Source organism: Thermobia domestica, chromosome 10 (genome assembly GCF_964235325.1).
Source record: "Thermobia domestica chromosome 10, izTheDome1.hap1.1, whole genome shotgun sequence".
Lineage (NCBI taxonomy): Eukaryota > Metazoa > Arthropoda > Insecta > Zygentoma > Lepismatidae > Thermobia > Thermobia domestica.
Window position 1 is genome coordinate 211919131 of NC_137463.1, and position 17184 is coordinate 211936314.

General features: G+C 34.8%; 1 protein-coding gene across 4 annotated transcripts in view; it reads left to right on the forward strand.

The window, feature by feature from the left end:
• The window catches only part of LOC145662973 (uncharacterized), a 151524-nt gene that overhangs the window by 102813 nt on the left and 31527 nt on the right, over positions 1-17184 (forward strand). For all 4 annotated transcript variants that reach the window (XM_081729054.1, XM_081729056.1, XM_081729057.1 and 1 more), the window contains 3 exons: positions 5379-5432; positions 9139-9222; positions 11286-11324. In XM_081729054.1, the coding sequence (XP_081585180.1) occupies positions 5379-5432; positions 9139-9222; positions 11286-11324 (177 nt within the window). The remainder of the gene's footprint in view (positions 1-5378; positions 5433-9138; positions 9223-11285; positions 11325-17184) is intronic.

Genomic DNA, 17184 nt, shown 5'->3' on the forward strand with positions numbered 1-17184 from the left:
ATATCGAATTCCAGAATGCGTGTCTCTACTCGGTTGCGAGAACTTTGCACCTGGGAAATTTGCGCCCTATTCCAAAAAGAGGGGAAAATGCGCCCGTTATATATTTGCACCGGGATGTTTGAGCCCTACAATTCAACTTGTTTTGGTATCGAGTAAAGTAGCTTTCCCTCACACTTGAATCAGGTTTGGGACTATGAGAAAAGTGAATCAAACCTCTTGTTCCTTTTCCTGACGTGTTTAGATTCTCAAGCAGGAAACTCTTTTCCTTGTCATTTCTTATTATTATTATTGTGCCCTAATAATATTACACAGGGAACTCTCAACATTGCAAATGTGCATTGATAATATTATGTAGGAAACTCTGTCATCGTTTGTTATTTTTTAGAGAGAAATTATTTTCTTTGTCATCCTTGTTGCTGCGTGTTTACTTTGCTTCCTCGTTTACACTCCAATTTATCGATGTAGGCCAGACTTATCAGACCTTGAACAATATCTTCGAGCGAACTTGTTTTCTATCTGTGCAATGTTTTTTTTTTTCAATTCTGTTGTCAAGTCGTACATATGCCTTTTTCCTTCTTCTGCCTTCCAAACTAAGAAAAAACCTAGTACTCAGCTTCCTGTTTCAATGTTTTTGAAAGTACAAAGAAATTCGGATGCAAGTTAACCCTGCTCTTGAGCTTGTTGTTCCACCCTTCAACGGCATTATTTGTTCGATGCTGTTCACCTTCGCAGTTCCAGACATCGATCGCCACATTCACATTTTGCATCTACTCGTTCATAAAGTAATTCATAACTATAACTTTATCTTCTGTTACCATGGTATTGCGAGCCAATCATCTTCAACGTCTTCCCATGGAATAATAGTCAAAGCGTTGTACGTATATGCAGATATGTAGCCTTATATCTTCACTTTCTTTGTATACAGATGCCCAACCTAGTTCTTGACTTTGCGCCACAGCATTGGGTGAGATGAAAGTTACAACACTTAATCCTATAATCCGGAAAGTTGGAAACAAGAGCAGAAATACACACCTCTTCAAAGTCAACCATGATCTTTTGTGGAGCTCAATCCGGTAAACACTCCTTTAATTTCTTGAAAACCAAGTCGTAAGTTTCTTTTTTGTTAGGCGGAAAGGCAAAAGCTGCCGGGATGATATCTGTTTCATTCTTCATTCTTGTAACATCTGCGTGAATCGTATACAGTTGGGCAAATTGCTTGCTGCACGATTTGAAAGTTCAATCCAAAAAGAAGTTTTACCGATGCTGCCTTTCCTGACCTATCCTACTCGAGAAAACAAGAATTTTCTTTTCGCGTCTTTCATCCAGCAAAAAAAAAAAAGCTTGAGTTATCCTTCATCCTCAGGTTGTCCTAGGGTAACACAATGTTTCGTCTTGAATCAGGGTCTCGAAGATCTCCTCGCCCTTGTCGCCCCACATACTGTAGCTCATGTCTCTCTTGAAAATGTATCCGTGACGAAGACCAATCCGTGATTAAACAGAGCACCCATTTCTTCGTGACAGATCTTCGATAGGGGTTCGTCACTTTCTTTGGCTCTATTCTTTGCTGCCATCCGTTGAACTCAAACTTCTGCTTTACAACTTTGCTTCCGCCGTTTTCCGATAGGTGGCTACAACGGCAAGTAGCGATTGAAATAAACAGATCGCAGACGCCAGGCAGTTAGCTTGATCCTCTGTCAACATAACCCCATTCAAGCATTAGTCGATTTGTGTGTGCATCGTAAAGTTGTTCTCGATTGAAAACGTCAGTTTACGAGCCAAATTCTCGCCATTTGCGGGAGGTTCTACTTTTTTTTTTGTTTTAATATGAAGAAAACTGCGGCTGAGTCCCATCGAATGCTCTCAAGCACTTGTGGTGAGGACGCTATTAGTGAGAGAACAACTTTAACGTCGAAGACCGGCATAGTGGTGGAAGACAGAAAGTTTTCGAAGATGCAGAATTGGAGACATTGCTGAGTGAAGACTCGCGTCAAACTCAAGAAGAATTGACACGATCATTGGGAGTGACACAGCAAATCATTTCAAAACTGCTCAAAGCTATGGGTATGATTCAGAAAGAAGAAAATTGGGTCCCGGATGAGTTGAAATCAAGAGACGTTGAACGGCGTTTGTGTGTTTGTGAACAGTTGCTTCAGAGGCAAAAACGGAAGGGATTTCTGCATTGCATTGTGACCGGGGACGAAAAATGGGTTTATTACGATAACCCTAAACGCAAAAAATCATGGGGATATCCCGGCCATGCTTCCACGTTGACGGCCAAACCGAATATTCATGGCTCCAAGATCATGCTCTGCATTTGGTGGGACCAGCTCGGCGTCGTGTACTATGAGCTGTTAAAACCAAGTGAAACAATGACACGTGATCATTATCGAACGCAATTAATGCGTTTGAGCCGAGCATTAAAGGACAAACGGCCGCACCATGAAGTGTAGCAATTCATCTGAATACCTTAATTCCTGTAGGAACGGCAATGATTATTTCTGTCCACTTCTAGATCCGCAGTTGGGAGTGCTGAGTTTTTCCTGAGACCGCTTTCACCATCTCCCGAAACACTCACGGATGTATGTTGGTATACGTATGTATGAGTGTATGAATGTGAATTGAACTCAAATAAGCTGTCCAAAAAAATGTCTCGTTCCACCGACCCCCTGTCTAAGTGTTCTGACAACTAGCCTGGTCAGTTTCCTAAAACTAAATACGTTGAATACATATATATATATATATATATATATATATATATTTAATGGGAATCCAGATTATGTTAACTGCTTACGTACACTGGGTTTCTAAGTCCTAGCCTACACACAAAAACTCAAGTTTCATACAGGATACATATTGACGCATTCAAATTGATGTATAAGGACATAAAAATTATTGTATTTCTTTGTTATTAAATTACATTCAAGCCTCAGCTACACAGCAGCATTGGTATTAAAACAATAATAATGATGGACGACGGTGACTCAGTGGTAGAGCGTTCACCTATGTGGCATGGGGGTATTTCGTTCGATCTCAACTCGCGCCAATTGAGCTTTGTGGTGCGCAAACACCGTGTGCGTGCGTTTTTTTCTTGGGGTTTTCCCGTTTTCTTGCACTTTCTTCATTCTATCATTTCATTCGTTTCTCATCATCACCGTTTCCTTTAGCGTACCCGGCATAATCGTAAAACTAGAAGATTTTATTTCATTTCAATAATAATGATAAATATTGAAAATGTAATAATAATATTTAGTGTAATTTGCATATCCCTCGTTATTCTTGATTGTAATTTAACAAAGAATTCATGAAGTCCAGTAGCTATCTTGATTTCTTAGGGGGGCACAAATTACCGAAGAGGTGGTAATGACAGATATCAAGGAACACCACGATGTTCTTTATTTATTTATTTATTTATTACCTATGGCATCTGTAACAGAATTGTAGATCCATTTTCTTATACTTTCTTGGCTGTTTACTTTCTGAAAATAAAGAATTAAAAGTTTAAAGAGGTTGAAAATGGCTCTCTTGACCATACTGTGCCTATCAGTCTGCTCTTTTGTTTATTTATATTTGAAGTTAACGTTATATACCTCGATACCAATTCTCTATAAGAACCATACCTTTGATACTTATCATTGTTGAATACTATGTATTGGAGTTCGGAATTCTTAAAAGAAAAGGCCAATATCAGATATTTGGTGTGACTATCAAAAAAGCATGTCATCTTATGCTGAAATGAGTAAAATGCACTAATATGAGTTTAACTTGGTAAATAAATTTGCATGGATGTCATATTTAGTTTTGCTTCATTTTTAAAATTCCCCACAAAACCCGCTCTAACTCCTCCCTAGCTACGGGACTGGATTTATGGTAGCATGTTAACTAGGGATGGGCACGAGCGAGTTTTCTTTGAAACTCAACTCGGCTCGAAACAGATATCTTTCAGCTCGTCTCGAGAACTCGGTTCGAGTTTCGAGTCGAATTGAGCCAAAACGAGCTAAATCCTATGTGTAATTTGAAGTACTATCTTCAAGTATCATACATAGACAATATAATTATCAATGATACTACAATTTCTTCTTCTTATTATTATTATTATAACAACAACACCGTATATAACATGCAAGATAGGCGATTTATATCTGAATACTAAGAACTAGTTGACTGCCTATCTCGTTCGTCTAGAAGTCTTCAGGAAACAAGGACGTCGTTCACGAGGTTCTGGATTTGAGCTCCAGAAAAAACAAGTATTCGGGCTCGAGCCAAAAATTGTTAAAATTTATAAGGCGCCTGTCAAACATGTTCAAAACTGCTTGGCCCGGGTTTAGGGTTGTTAACGGCTCGAGCTGCTCGACTCAGACCTCTGACTTTCGAGATGAACCGAGAAATCAGCCGAGCCAACACCTCACCCAACCGAGCCGGCACGAGCCGATGGCTCACCCGAGCGGAACCGAACCGAGCTGAGGGCTCACCCCAACGGAGCCCGTTCAAGCCGATGGCTCTCTTGAGCCGAGTCGGTGGCTTATCCCAAACGAGCCGGTTCAAGCCATCGGCTCGCTTGAGCCAAGTCGATAGCTCATCCCAACCGAGATGGGTCTAGCTGTTCGCTAAGTTGAACCGAGTCGAGCCGGTTGACATCACTACCAAGTTGGGCTTCTGCTTGGCCTCAAAATTCGACCATGCAAGTCTCAGCTGTCTCGTCAGAGGCTGTCTCGTTATAAAAATCTATTGCTGTGTAGTTATGAGACGAGACGAGATGCGAGTAGTGTCCTCTCTCGTGAGCAACACTAAAAGCATTCCACATCACAGCTTACATTTGTCATGGTTTTCGCTTTCCAGTCTAATCAAGCTATGATTTCAAATCGAGTTAAAACGTTCTGAACGAGCGAGCCATTTATCAAACTCGATTTTGACACAAAACTCGACCTCAAAAATAGTGACTCGGCTCGGAACTCGACTTGAGAAAATTACCTTTGACTCGACTCGAAACTCGAGTCACGTTTTGGCTCGACTCATGCTCATTGCTAATGTTAACGATATTTAATTTCCTTTTTGGGAGGGGGAGGTAGTAAATCATACAATTTGCGTTGAAACGCTTGATTACCTAGAACGTAACTCTTTCAATCTTTATGCCAAACAGTATACATACTATTGTATGTTCAGCTGGGTCAATAAGGAACATACCTGTAATTCTTCGTTCTTGACTTGAAGAAATTCCTAGTTGCATTTGAGTAGCTTTCCTTTTCTCTCCGTTTTCACAACAACACGGTACTCTTATAATTATTGTGTACGGACTTTTATGGTAGAAACCTAATTTTCTGTAATGAATATTTTAATTATTACAAATTGTAACAATACTAATAGTCACCTAATACTTTCAGGAAATAAAATTCATCGAAGGTTTGTGCGATCGGTGGAAACTCAAGAACACAATAGTAAGTATTATATTATATATATATATATATATATATATCTATATATATATATATATATATATATATATATATATATATATATATATATATATATTATAATCCTATAATTCTTTTATCGAGTTTCCGAGATTTTGTTCTCGACTATTTGTCCTGCAAAACACAAAACAATGCTGCAAGGTTACCATGTCAGTGTTCTGAATGGAATTAGGCTATCTCTGAAAATTTCAATCGACAATCAAAAGATTTTATCACATATGTGTTTAACACTGCATTTTACAATTCAACTCTCCCCTGATTACTAGTTCACTGTTTTTTTTTAATTCTATTTATTTTGGTTAAGATGACTTTGTTTCTGAGTTATCGTTAGTTATCCTTAGAACTCATATATGTAAAAGGCAAGATTTCGTGGAAATCTGATCAATCCATTCTTTTATTTGCAATACTTGTTTCAAGTTGTTAGCAAGAATTTTAACTAAATTCTTAAAAAATGCGAATTTCACACAATTATTTTCAGTTCTTTACGCCACCCTATGGCACCTGATTCCGAATCAGTTTTAGCAAAAATTTGCGGATTCCAATACAATACAAACTATGAGTTAAGAACTTTTGGTGATCAATCAGTGAAAAAAATACAAAGCATAGATAATTCCAAAACGCAAAATTTACAACACTGGCAACATATCGCAAAAATTAGTATGTGATATCTAATCTGTGGTGATATTAAATCTCACAAACTAAAACCCACATTTATGACTATCTCGGGAGAGTAATACTCTCGGAAGTAGGCACTAAATACATGGTTCAAATTGGTTGGCGTTATCCGTTTCTTGCCACGTAGCCTACATATAGCAGAAATCAAACACTTGGTTCTGTTGTTCGTCGTGACCGAGCGTGCTAGCGCAACGGGCAAACAACGAAAATCGCTTTTGGCGTGGGTTCAAACCCGGTCCAAGGAAAGTTTTTCATTTTTTTTTCATTTTTTTCATAATTTTTTCCATTAAAATAAGATGAAAATAATACTAAAAAAGTGATTTACTTACTTTTGTGCAGATAAGTAGTAGTAGTAGTAATAGTATAGTAGGAATAATAATAATAATAATAATAATAATAATAATAATAATAGGAGGAGGAGGAAGAGGAGGAGGAACGGGTTAGAAGACCCGCAGAGCTCGTTTTGTTCCACCTTGACTTCATGACATAAATTGTGACCAACTTGAAAGAGTTGGCTAAAGTAGTGCGCGAAGAAAACGTACTTGGGAGTATTACTCTCACGAGCGGATCGTCCACATTTAGCTTTGCGTTGATGCAAACCTATACGGAATGAGGTTTACGGTCAACATTTATGTAACTCTAGCGTGGGAAATACATCATACCTGATAAGAAATTATTAGCGCCCCTAAGGGAGTATGAATATGGAAGAACGTGGAAAATGAAAAAAGATGAACATTAGCGTCAAGCCTATAGCTTTTCGGGTCGCTGAGATGAATAGTGACACTCTTGAAATCGTTAAAGTCCAAATTCACGCCTATCGGAACAGGGAGAGAAGGGATGAAAAATAAAATGTCTATAATGGCCGAGACTACTGTTAATTTCATAGTTTTCCGGATCCCTAACCTGTTAGGTGACCTTCCCGATGACATTTATGCCCAAGTTTAGACAAGAACAGGCATTTCAACTGGTTAGGGAATTTACAAGACCAACGCCGAAGACGTTGCTCACAGTAATTTATTCTACCCAGTTCCTTATTTTTGACTGCTGCACCAGATAGAAATATGTAAAGAGTAAGTTTTCAAACTTGAGATTGCAAAATATCTTGAGAAATAAGCATCGGACGATAAAAATGAAGTTAATGTTTTGGACGGAGAAATTCACCTGTGATAAAATTGGCCCTCCGTAGTCCCCTGGGGGCAAGGCGGAGAACACTTTTAAAAAATTAAATGGAGAACCACATTTTTTATTGCAGATTCAGATTATACGAGGAAAATAAGTAAATGTTATTCGAAACATTTGTGTCGAGTCGTGATAGATGACGCTGTAATCAGCTAGAAGTTTCACTAACGTTTTTTTTTTTTTTTTCAATCGGAAGCTGCCTCGTTTAATTGCAGAATAAATCTGCGATAAATAGTACAAATTATTTGTATTAAACGCTTTCTCGATTCGTCATGGGTAGCGTGGAAGATTGTCTGCATTCAGATTATTTAAATGTGATAGTGCAATTAGATGCAGCATGTGGTGTTAAATTGTAGCTGGCTATCAAGCATTTTATCGGTTGCATCTCTCCATGGTCCATGCCTACGTTGCCTTAGAGGTTATTCAATATGTTTATATATATATATATATATATATATATATATATATATATATATATATATAAAGATACGACTAGCTCTGCCTCCAGACCCCCAGTTTGCTCGGTCTACGACCTCGCATTTCTTATCTATCGGCCTCTGCATAAACCGTGAATTTCGTGAACTTTCTCTTCATATTTCCTGAATCTGGTCATCCGGGAGCTTCGCCCCTCACACTCTGTCTTCGCTCGGCCTACGGTCTCGCATCTCTTGTACCCACAATTCTATAGTTTCTTTTCCTATTTCAACTATCTAAAAGATAAGATTTTGTATCCCAAGAAAACGCCCATTTAAGTAACATGGGAATTTCTTCATCCCCCTTTAGACTCCTAAAAAATGAAAAATATTCACTTTTGGCAATTTTCCTGTCGGATAGTCCTGGAATGCTATAATCATGCCAAATTTCATCATTCTAACCATGCCGAAAGTGCCTAAACATTATGGGGTGTAGAAGACGTCACATATAAATAACATGGGAAAGATTTTTCAGTTCCCCATAAAACCACTCTATGGTTGGAAATTTTTATTTCTGATGATTCACTTAGGTAACGCTAAGGAAAACATACAAGCATACCGAATTTTAAGTTTTTATTCCAATCCTCAGTACCTAAAACATGAGATTATAGGTTAAAAAAAAAAAAAAAAGCCCATTTAAATAACATGGGGAAATTCTTCATCCAATCTTTATACCCCCTCAAAATTAAAAATATTCCCTTTTGTCGGTTAGTCCCGGAAAGCTACAATCATGCCAAATTTAATCATTGTAGCCCTACAGGAATTGCTCAATAATTGACGTCAGCTCATGTAGTTTTACAGGTATAGTTAGGATATTCACTTTTTAAAGAAAGATCTTAATTTAATTGTTAAAGAAGAAATTTGTTTATCAGTTACTTTTTTCCTTTATTTTTTTATTACTTTTGAAGTGAATTTTATTTTACATTTTGGATAGGACTAACACCACATCTAATTGGTTGTTTTTTTCTTTTTATTTTTTATTTTATTTTATTTTTTTTTTTTTACATTCGTGTAATGCTTCATTTGTTTTGAATTGCGTCCATTTATTGTTTTTATACTAGGAGCGATAAACATACTATCTTTAATAAAAACAAGTTCATTTTAGGTGCAATTAATAAGTGAGAATCAATTTGTTTGGATAAAGTCTTCAAGCAAATTATTTTTTTAACTGCAAATATTTTTTCAAAGCAAACGAGACTAACAATCTAATGGGAGTGATAAAATTAATCTCAATTAATTTTCGCTTCAGAGCTAAAGTTTGTGAAAATACATTGCAAATTTCAACAAACAATCTTCACTATTAGAAATAAAGTTAACTGTAATATGAATGTTTCTCTTTACAGACAAAGATTACAACAGTATTAGCCATTCCCTAAAGGGCCAGGGAGTTAACTACGTTAAGGCCCGAATAATGATACCGAAAAAAGGTAAAATATCACTACTTAATTTTAACAGATAAAATTGAGAAGGACTAAATGTTTGTCCTTAAATGTAGTTTCTAATATTAAATGTATTTCTAATATAATTAGTAGCTAATAATTGTACCGTATTTGAGTTCCAAGTTCAATGAATTGACAGCAGGCTGATGAAATGTGAAGCATCTAGATTGACGCTAGATATGGTCATCTTTAGGAATGTGGACACTGTATGTTTATTCATGAAAAAATACATAAAACAAAGGAGTCAACATAAAATAGAAATTCATTCATGTCTGAATGTGTAAATGAATTATAAGTTGCACTGAGAGAGATGGAAATTAAAATATGATTTTAACATGGACCTGATACTGAGAATTGACTGTCCATGATTTGAAATAAATAATGTTTATCGCTTTCACAGAATTTCAATCCGATATATATCCCTTCGTATCCAGTGCTGGATTTAGGTTTGATCGGGCCTAAGCTATTGAAAAGGGCCCTTTATATTTCAAACTTTCTGTTTCAGCGACAAAATGTCGCCGTTTTTTAGGTTTGAATGCGTGCTATATGCTAATTTATAGACCTAATGGATATCTAAGTGGAAACAAGGGCCCATTACAAGCAGGGCTGGGAAACGGGGCCTCCATTCTAAGCGGAGCTGGATAACAGAGACCTCATTACATGTGAGGCTATAAAATTATTATTGTCCTATTACTTGCTTTATAAAAGCCTAGTACATAACGATACGAAACACCATTGATACATGTGTGTTTCATCTTATTTGCTTTTCCATGTTATGTGGAAATTACATTACAATCAGTTTTTTCCTTTAATTTTTTTGACCCCCAAGCGAGTGGGGCCCTAAACTATAGGTTGTTTAGCTTATACGTAAATCTGGCACTGCACGTTTCTAAAATTTTTATTATTATTAATAATAATAATAATATAGTTATTTTTCTTATAAATGTTCTACTTTATTATTTACTCTTAGATTTTTCATGACCTCTGTTCCGTTTTTTTATTATTAGTTTTCTTAAACCTCGTTGTTGACATTCCCGTAAAACATAATCAATCGATCATATATAACATATATGTTTCTTACGTATATGTTTATGAAGTTTTTAAGTACTTGATATATTCATATTGAGCCTAGTGCATAGATCTTGTATAGCAAAGTTTCTTCGAAACCTTTCTGCAGTTAACATAGTTCTTATTGCAATCACACACAAATAGAATCGTTATGTGTTAAGGTGGAGAGTTGCTCCTCATTGATGTATGCCGAAATTCAATCATCAATACTTGTGAATATAATATAAAATGTCTCTCAAACTATAATCAATTACTGTTTGCATAATCAGTCTACTCCTAACGTACTTGCACAAACTATAGCTACTACTTCATCTATCTCAATCATGTATAACCACCAGTAAGCTCCACAATATTTATCTTTGTTATTCAACCTAATTACATTTGAACAAATTCTGCTCGTGTTCAATTGTCAGGTATCTTGAATCAGATTTAAGTTCTATAATCTCTAATAAGACATTTAATTCGCCAGTACTAGATTGATAACATATGCTCATAGCAATATGTATCAAAATGCTTAGTGGACAGAGTTGGGAAAACAGGGCAGAATTAATCTAGCATCATGAAGTAAGACAAAATTTCGGTGTTCCAAACTCTGTCTACTAACCATCTTGCTAATACTGTTGAGGAGTTAAGTTGTCGATTTAGTTTTAGCAAATAAATACTGACTATATGTTACCATACAGATGGTTAAGTAGCTACAAATAGTTAAAAGACAGCAAATAACGAAATATCTTGGAAATCAGAAACAATGTCGTCGAGAGCCAATGCGCTGTCAACGTATCAAACAGTCGAATGTAGATATCTATTTGGTTGTAGCTCTCTAATTGTTAGAAAGTTTTGAGTTAATTATGTTTTGAATACGAAAAAAATATATATTATAAGTGGTATGATTATCACAAGTTTGCTATATTACAGATTGGAAGAAATCTAATGCATACATCTTTAATGATATCACACCTCAAAATAATTCTAATTATTTACAGAGTCTGCACAAAGGAAGAGGGTGAAGAGAAGCATGGAAGGTAAAGTGTTATTATCAATCAATAAATAAATATTAACTTACAGTAATATCTCTTGGTTAAATTGCTTTCTATTCAAATCAAAGTTACGCTATAATTCTTGAAAATAGTAATAATCAAAATTAAGACAACTTGCCTTCAAAACTTTCTTAAATGTATAATACCAGACACAAATATTTAGATCGTATGAAGATTATTTTTTTTAAATTTGTTTTTTATTCTTTGTTTTACTTTTTTAAAGAAACTTCAAATTCTGAAATATTAGAACATTTGATCCTTTTTATGTTAAGAAATCTTGTAGTATGAAGTGTTTCAATTTTGAAACCAAACTTCACGGATTTTTGAGAGCATCGGATAAAGCTGGAGCTATGTTCGGAACATTGTTTTCACATTCGTTACTTCACAATGATTATGGGCGATGAGCGATGTCTAATGAACAATTTGAGTTGTACATGTTCCTACATCTCACATGGTTCTCTCATGATGGCTTAACGGAAGTTAACTTTTTTTTCTTATAACCCTTGTTGTTTTACTGATTATCAATTAATTAAATGTCCTATAAGTAGTACCTAGAAGTATGTCGAAATTATTATTTGCTCAGTGACATGAATTGCATAAGATTCTTAATGATTATATATAACCTCTGTAAAATATATGTAAGTATTAGTCTTTATATTACTAGCTGAATATTTGATTTTTGGTTGTAATTGATATAAGTAGTTAATGTTACATACTTAGGAATATCTTCACCAGGGCCGGCTCTACTATATGTGCAACACGTGCATTTCCACAGGGCGGCCAATTTCGAGGGGCGCCAAATCTGTTATAAGTATATTATTTAAAATAAATATTTCTTGTTGGAAACATACTTCATAATTATGGTAGTTAAATTGATTAAGCTGTCCTTAAATACTGCATTCATAAATGTTTAGGGCGCTTTAGTTTAAAGTCACATGAACAGTGCTAAAGCAAATAGTCAAACCAATCCCAGCATGAATTGTTTGATTATTGTCAAATACAAGAACTCAATTCTCGAACAGTAGCAAACACTTGCTCCATTTGGTTAGTTATCACAATTTTGATATGAAAACTAGTCTATCTTTGTCACATACAAGTTCCTTATCATAAACAAGTTTTATTTTTTAATATTTTCTAACAGATGTAGAAGGAATGTCAAGAAATAAAGATAAAAGAGTTAGTTGCACTGGAATTGCAAACTGATATGTTAAGAGTTAAGTTCAATATTGAATTCCATAGAAAGGTTTACCATCTTTCCTCTGCAGGTGTGTTTGCTTTATCTTTCACCAACATAATGGATTATTATTTACAAGGAAGAAAAAAAACATGCAACGAAATTGTATTTGTAGTATTTAGCTTTTCTGAGGGCGTGCTCTTCTCCCCTTCGTTATTCATTATAGGGTAGTGCACTTAAAAACGTGGCTTTTACGATTTGTTCTTTCTCCAGAAAGGATGGCTGGCAATTGATGTCATTGTACATGATGCCGGGGTGGCAAATTGTCTAGGGTCGGCTCTGATCTTCATATCCAGTTTTCTTTTTGAAACTTGTTCTTTAGTCTTTCTGAAGCTGATACTTCTTCCATCTTCTTTCTTGGTTACAAGTTTTCCTTGCTTTTAAGTTATATATAATTACATATAGTAGTATTTTTCATTATTAGAAAAAGGATAAATGATTATAAAATTAATAAAGATGAAATTAAATGAAAAATCATTTGGAAATACTAAAACTATGCACGCTAATTCCTACGTAAGTTTTAAACCTCAAACCTCATATTGAAAAAGAAATATATATATATTTGAAATTTATAATGTGTAACGAGAATATCTATATATCTATAATATTATTATTATTAAATAATATTAGCAGCAAGACTTTTATAAGATATTAGAAGCTTACACTTCTTTTATTCTGAAAGATGAATATAAGTATCCACTACATCACAAAATATTTGTCGAATAAATGTATCTTCGTGTGATTAACTATCTATCTTCATAACAATCATACCTTCTTGACAACCTACTATATATCCATGACAACCTAATGAACAAACCTTTTCTTTTTCAATATATATTCCTGCTCACTTATTGCGCCTCTGATCATATTCATAAAACAAGTACAGATTGATAATATTATTACATCATTATGATATTGCGCCTCTGATCATTGATAACATCATTATGATCGTATCGTTATATAATATGTCGCTCGAACGGGAATTCCGTAACATTAATAATGTGAAGGAAAGAACCCTGGATTAAGTATTTCCAAATATTGACCTTTTAAATAGCTCTCGTATGAAATTAAAATTACATTAATATAAATATATTTCTTCTCTTTTCCTTATATATATATATTCATATTACAATATTATATTCTTTTATATATAGTATTAATTATATCATCATATATCCATATATTAATAACGTCGATTCAAAATAAAAAATATATCGTCGATGGGACTATTCAAAAAAAAATGAAAACTAACTAATGGTTTCTGCAAGGGTACTAGTTACATATTCCTTCCCGTATTAAATAATGTGACATTTTTATCTATATTTAACATATTCATCCATGTTCTTTCCATTGATATACAAATATAAATACAAAAGAAGCTAGTTTAAAATATAGTTTTTGGAAAGATTTTGAAAAAAAAAAAAAAAAAAAAAAAAAGTAGAATCATGTTTCCATATAATTCATATAAATGTAACAATAATTTTCGTGTGGAGTTTAGTTTAAGCATACAGTATAAGAATATGTGAAGAAATTTCGAGTAACAGAGGTGCAATAAATATTGTAATAGTATGTTTTGTATACGTTCTTTAAAATTGGTTTGATTATGATTTACGTGAAGCATTCTTGTGTGCATAATCTAGAATAAATATTGACCAGTATAATCTAGAATAAAAGTTTTCACAATTTTTGTTTTCCGCGTGAGTAATAATTTGCCGCTCTGTTGCAATAATTTGTTCAAGAGTATTTATTCAGTGGATCTCGTTCAAGCTGCACTGGTTTGTAAGAACAATGCAAAGAAATTACTGATATTAACTTACCAGTGAAATGAGCATGCCACTTAAATACAGGTTATTGAAATTACAAATTAAGAATTTCAAAATGCGTAATTCGTTTGTTAAGGGTACATATTAGTTTCCATTTATCATACAATTTTTAATGAAATATAATTTCTGAAGTTAAATACGGTAACAGTAAGTGAGACTTTAAATGCAGTCATTATTATTTCAAATGATATGTTTATTTAAATGTATCATCGTACAAGAGAGAATCTCGCTTTCCTTTTATTTTTCTTCTTTCTTTTAATGACATGATTGTTTATGTAATTATTTACGTGATTTCAATAAATATCCGCAAAAATGGTAAACTCAATCACTAATTTGTCAAAATTCTATACCAACAAACGATTTAATTTATTCTAATTGATTTTCTTGCTGTAGCTTATTTTTGGAAGAGCATGAAAGTTTGAACTGAAAATACTGCAGTCCATTATTTAAATAAATTTTTATTTCTATTTTGTTGAAGGGAAAGAAAGAAGAAACTATTTGCGTTCGAGGAGGAGGAAACCCTATGCAATGCTTCTTTCAGAAAACAAAATTAAACACGAGATTATACAGGATGGTAAGAAACTATTTGAACACACTTCGGGAGCTGATTCCCGACAACGAAACCAGCGGAAAAAAAATCCTCTGGAGCTTTGGTCAGTGAGGGATAGTTTCGGCGATATAAGGTGCCAAAAGCGTGGAAAAATCAACTTCAGAGGGCTGTAATTCAAAAACAACGCAACGTAGAGAATGCGGTATAGAACATGACACGGGCTCGATTGAAAAATGTATGTTTCAAACCTCCGCAAGATGTGTGCTAGGTATTCCCCAAAGGAACTTAATGATTCCCTATAACCTGGCAAGTAATCCCTATGTTTCTTTGGGGGATCCCTAGCAGACAACTTGCTAAGGTTTGAACATACATTTTTCAATCGAGTAGGTATGACTTCGAGTCTCATGTTCTAAACCATACTCTCTACGTTGCGTTGTTTTTTAACTACAGCCCTCTGAACTACATTTTCCCACGCTTTTGGCATCTGATATCGCTGAAACTATCCCTCACTGACTATAGTTCTACAGGACTTTTTTGCTAGTTTCGGTATCGGGAATCACTTCCCCCGAAGTTTGTTCACAGTTTCTAACCATCCTGTATATAATCTCAAATGTTAATTTTCTTTTCTAAACAGATATATATATATATATATATATATATATATATATATATATATATATATATATATATATATATATATACTTAACAATTTATCAAAACATAGCAGAAACATGATCACAATATAATCTATTAGCGTTTTCACTATGATAATTATCAGATGGAGACAAGCAAGAAAATTAAAGAATAGAGAAGTAGTAGTTGTAAAACATTCGATTAGGCACCATATTTAATGAGAGAAAGGTGATAGTTTTTTGTCAGTTAACTTTGCTCCACTCTTAATTTGCTACACTAATAGGACGGGATGGTTCCTAAGAACAGAGAGAGAGAGAAGAAATAGTAAACCAATGATGAAATTATAACTCACATACGAAAATGATAATTAATAAAACTAAAAGCGTGGTTCATAAAACTATAAAGATAGCTTAAAATAGGTTCCATATGCCAAGTTGGCAATGAAAACGTATAACATCATCTTCAGCTCAATATTGGGCTATAGAGCACTCACTATTTAAGCAAAAAAATGCAACAAGAAATGATTGATGCAGCATAACGCATCATTTTGTTAAGATTTACGGGCACTTATAGAACATCTACACCAGCACTCACTACTGTAGTAGGCATCACCTACAGGCCAGTTTGGACATGAAAGGAAAAGCAGTTACGCACTGGATGATGAAAGACGAACAAATGCGAGCAACCGTAATAATAGGATGGCAACAACAATGGGAAACAGAAGAATATATGAATTCATACTTAACATTACAAAAAGAAATATTTTCAACCAAATGGTAGACTCACACACTTCTTTCCCGGACATGGTTTATATGAAGTAACTCTACACAGATTGGGTATCTGTTATCTTGAAACCATTTACACCCCAAAACACAAAGTTTTCTTTTGTCAAAATATCTTCAACCAATGATTTGAATCAATTAGAACAGAATTACAAAATATCAACCCGGGACCACCAGCATACCATGCCAATGCGTTAACCACTACGCCACCCAGTCCGCCTCGCAAAACAGCCACTCACTCTCGAGATCGGTGCTCTCCACTCAGACCACGGTATGTCGGAGGTCCCGGATCAGTCAGTCACTTTTTCACTCTGTGCGTTATTGAATTCACATCTATATAGGATATGTTGTGTTAATACAATCGGTTGTTTCCTCTTTCATTAATGTCTACATGAAGTCACAACAGTCATAAGTGCTCAATATATGGACACAGGGATGTCCAATCACAGCAGCGGGCTGTGGTATAATCCACGTGGTCTGAGTGGAGAGCACCGACCCCGAAAGTGAGAGAGTGAGTGAGTGGCTTTTTTGGAAAGCGGACTGCGTGGCGTGGTAGTTAACGCATCGGCACAGTATGCCGGAGGTCGCGGGTCCGAGTCTCGGTCCAGTCAAGCCACTTTTTCACTCTTTGTGCGTTCCCCACAATTAATTCTTCCTTTATGTGAATTCAAAATGATGTCACAAATAATTCATTAAACCAATTCAAACCCATCATTGCAAACCAATATTTAAAAAACTTCGTATACTTCCAGTTCCCTGTTTGTATATCTTAAATTTACCGATATTTGTGAAGAGACACCTAGAGGGTATCCTTACGCGAGTA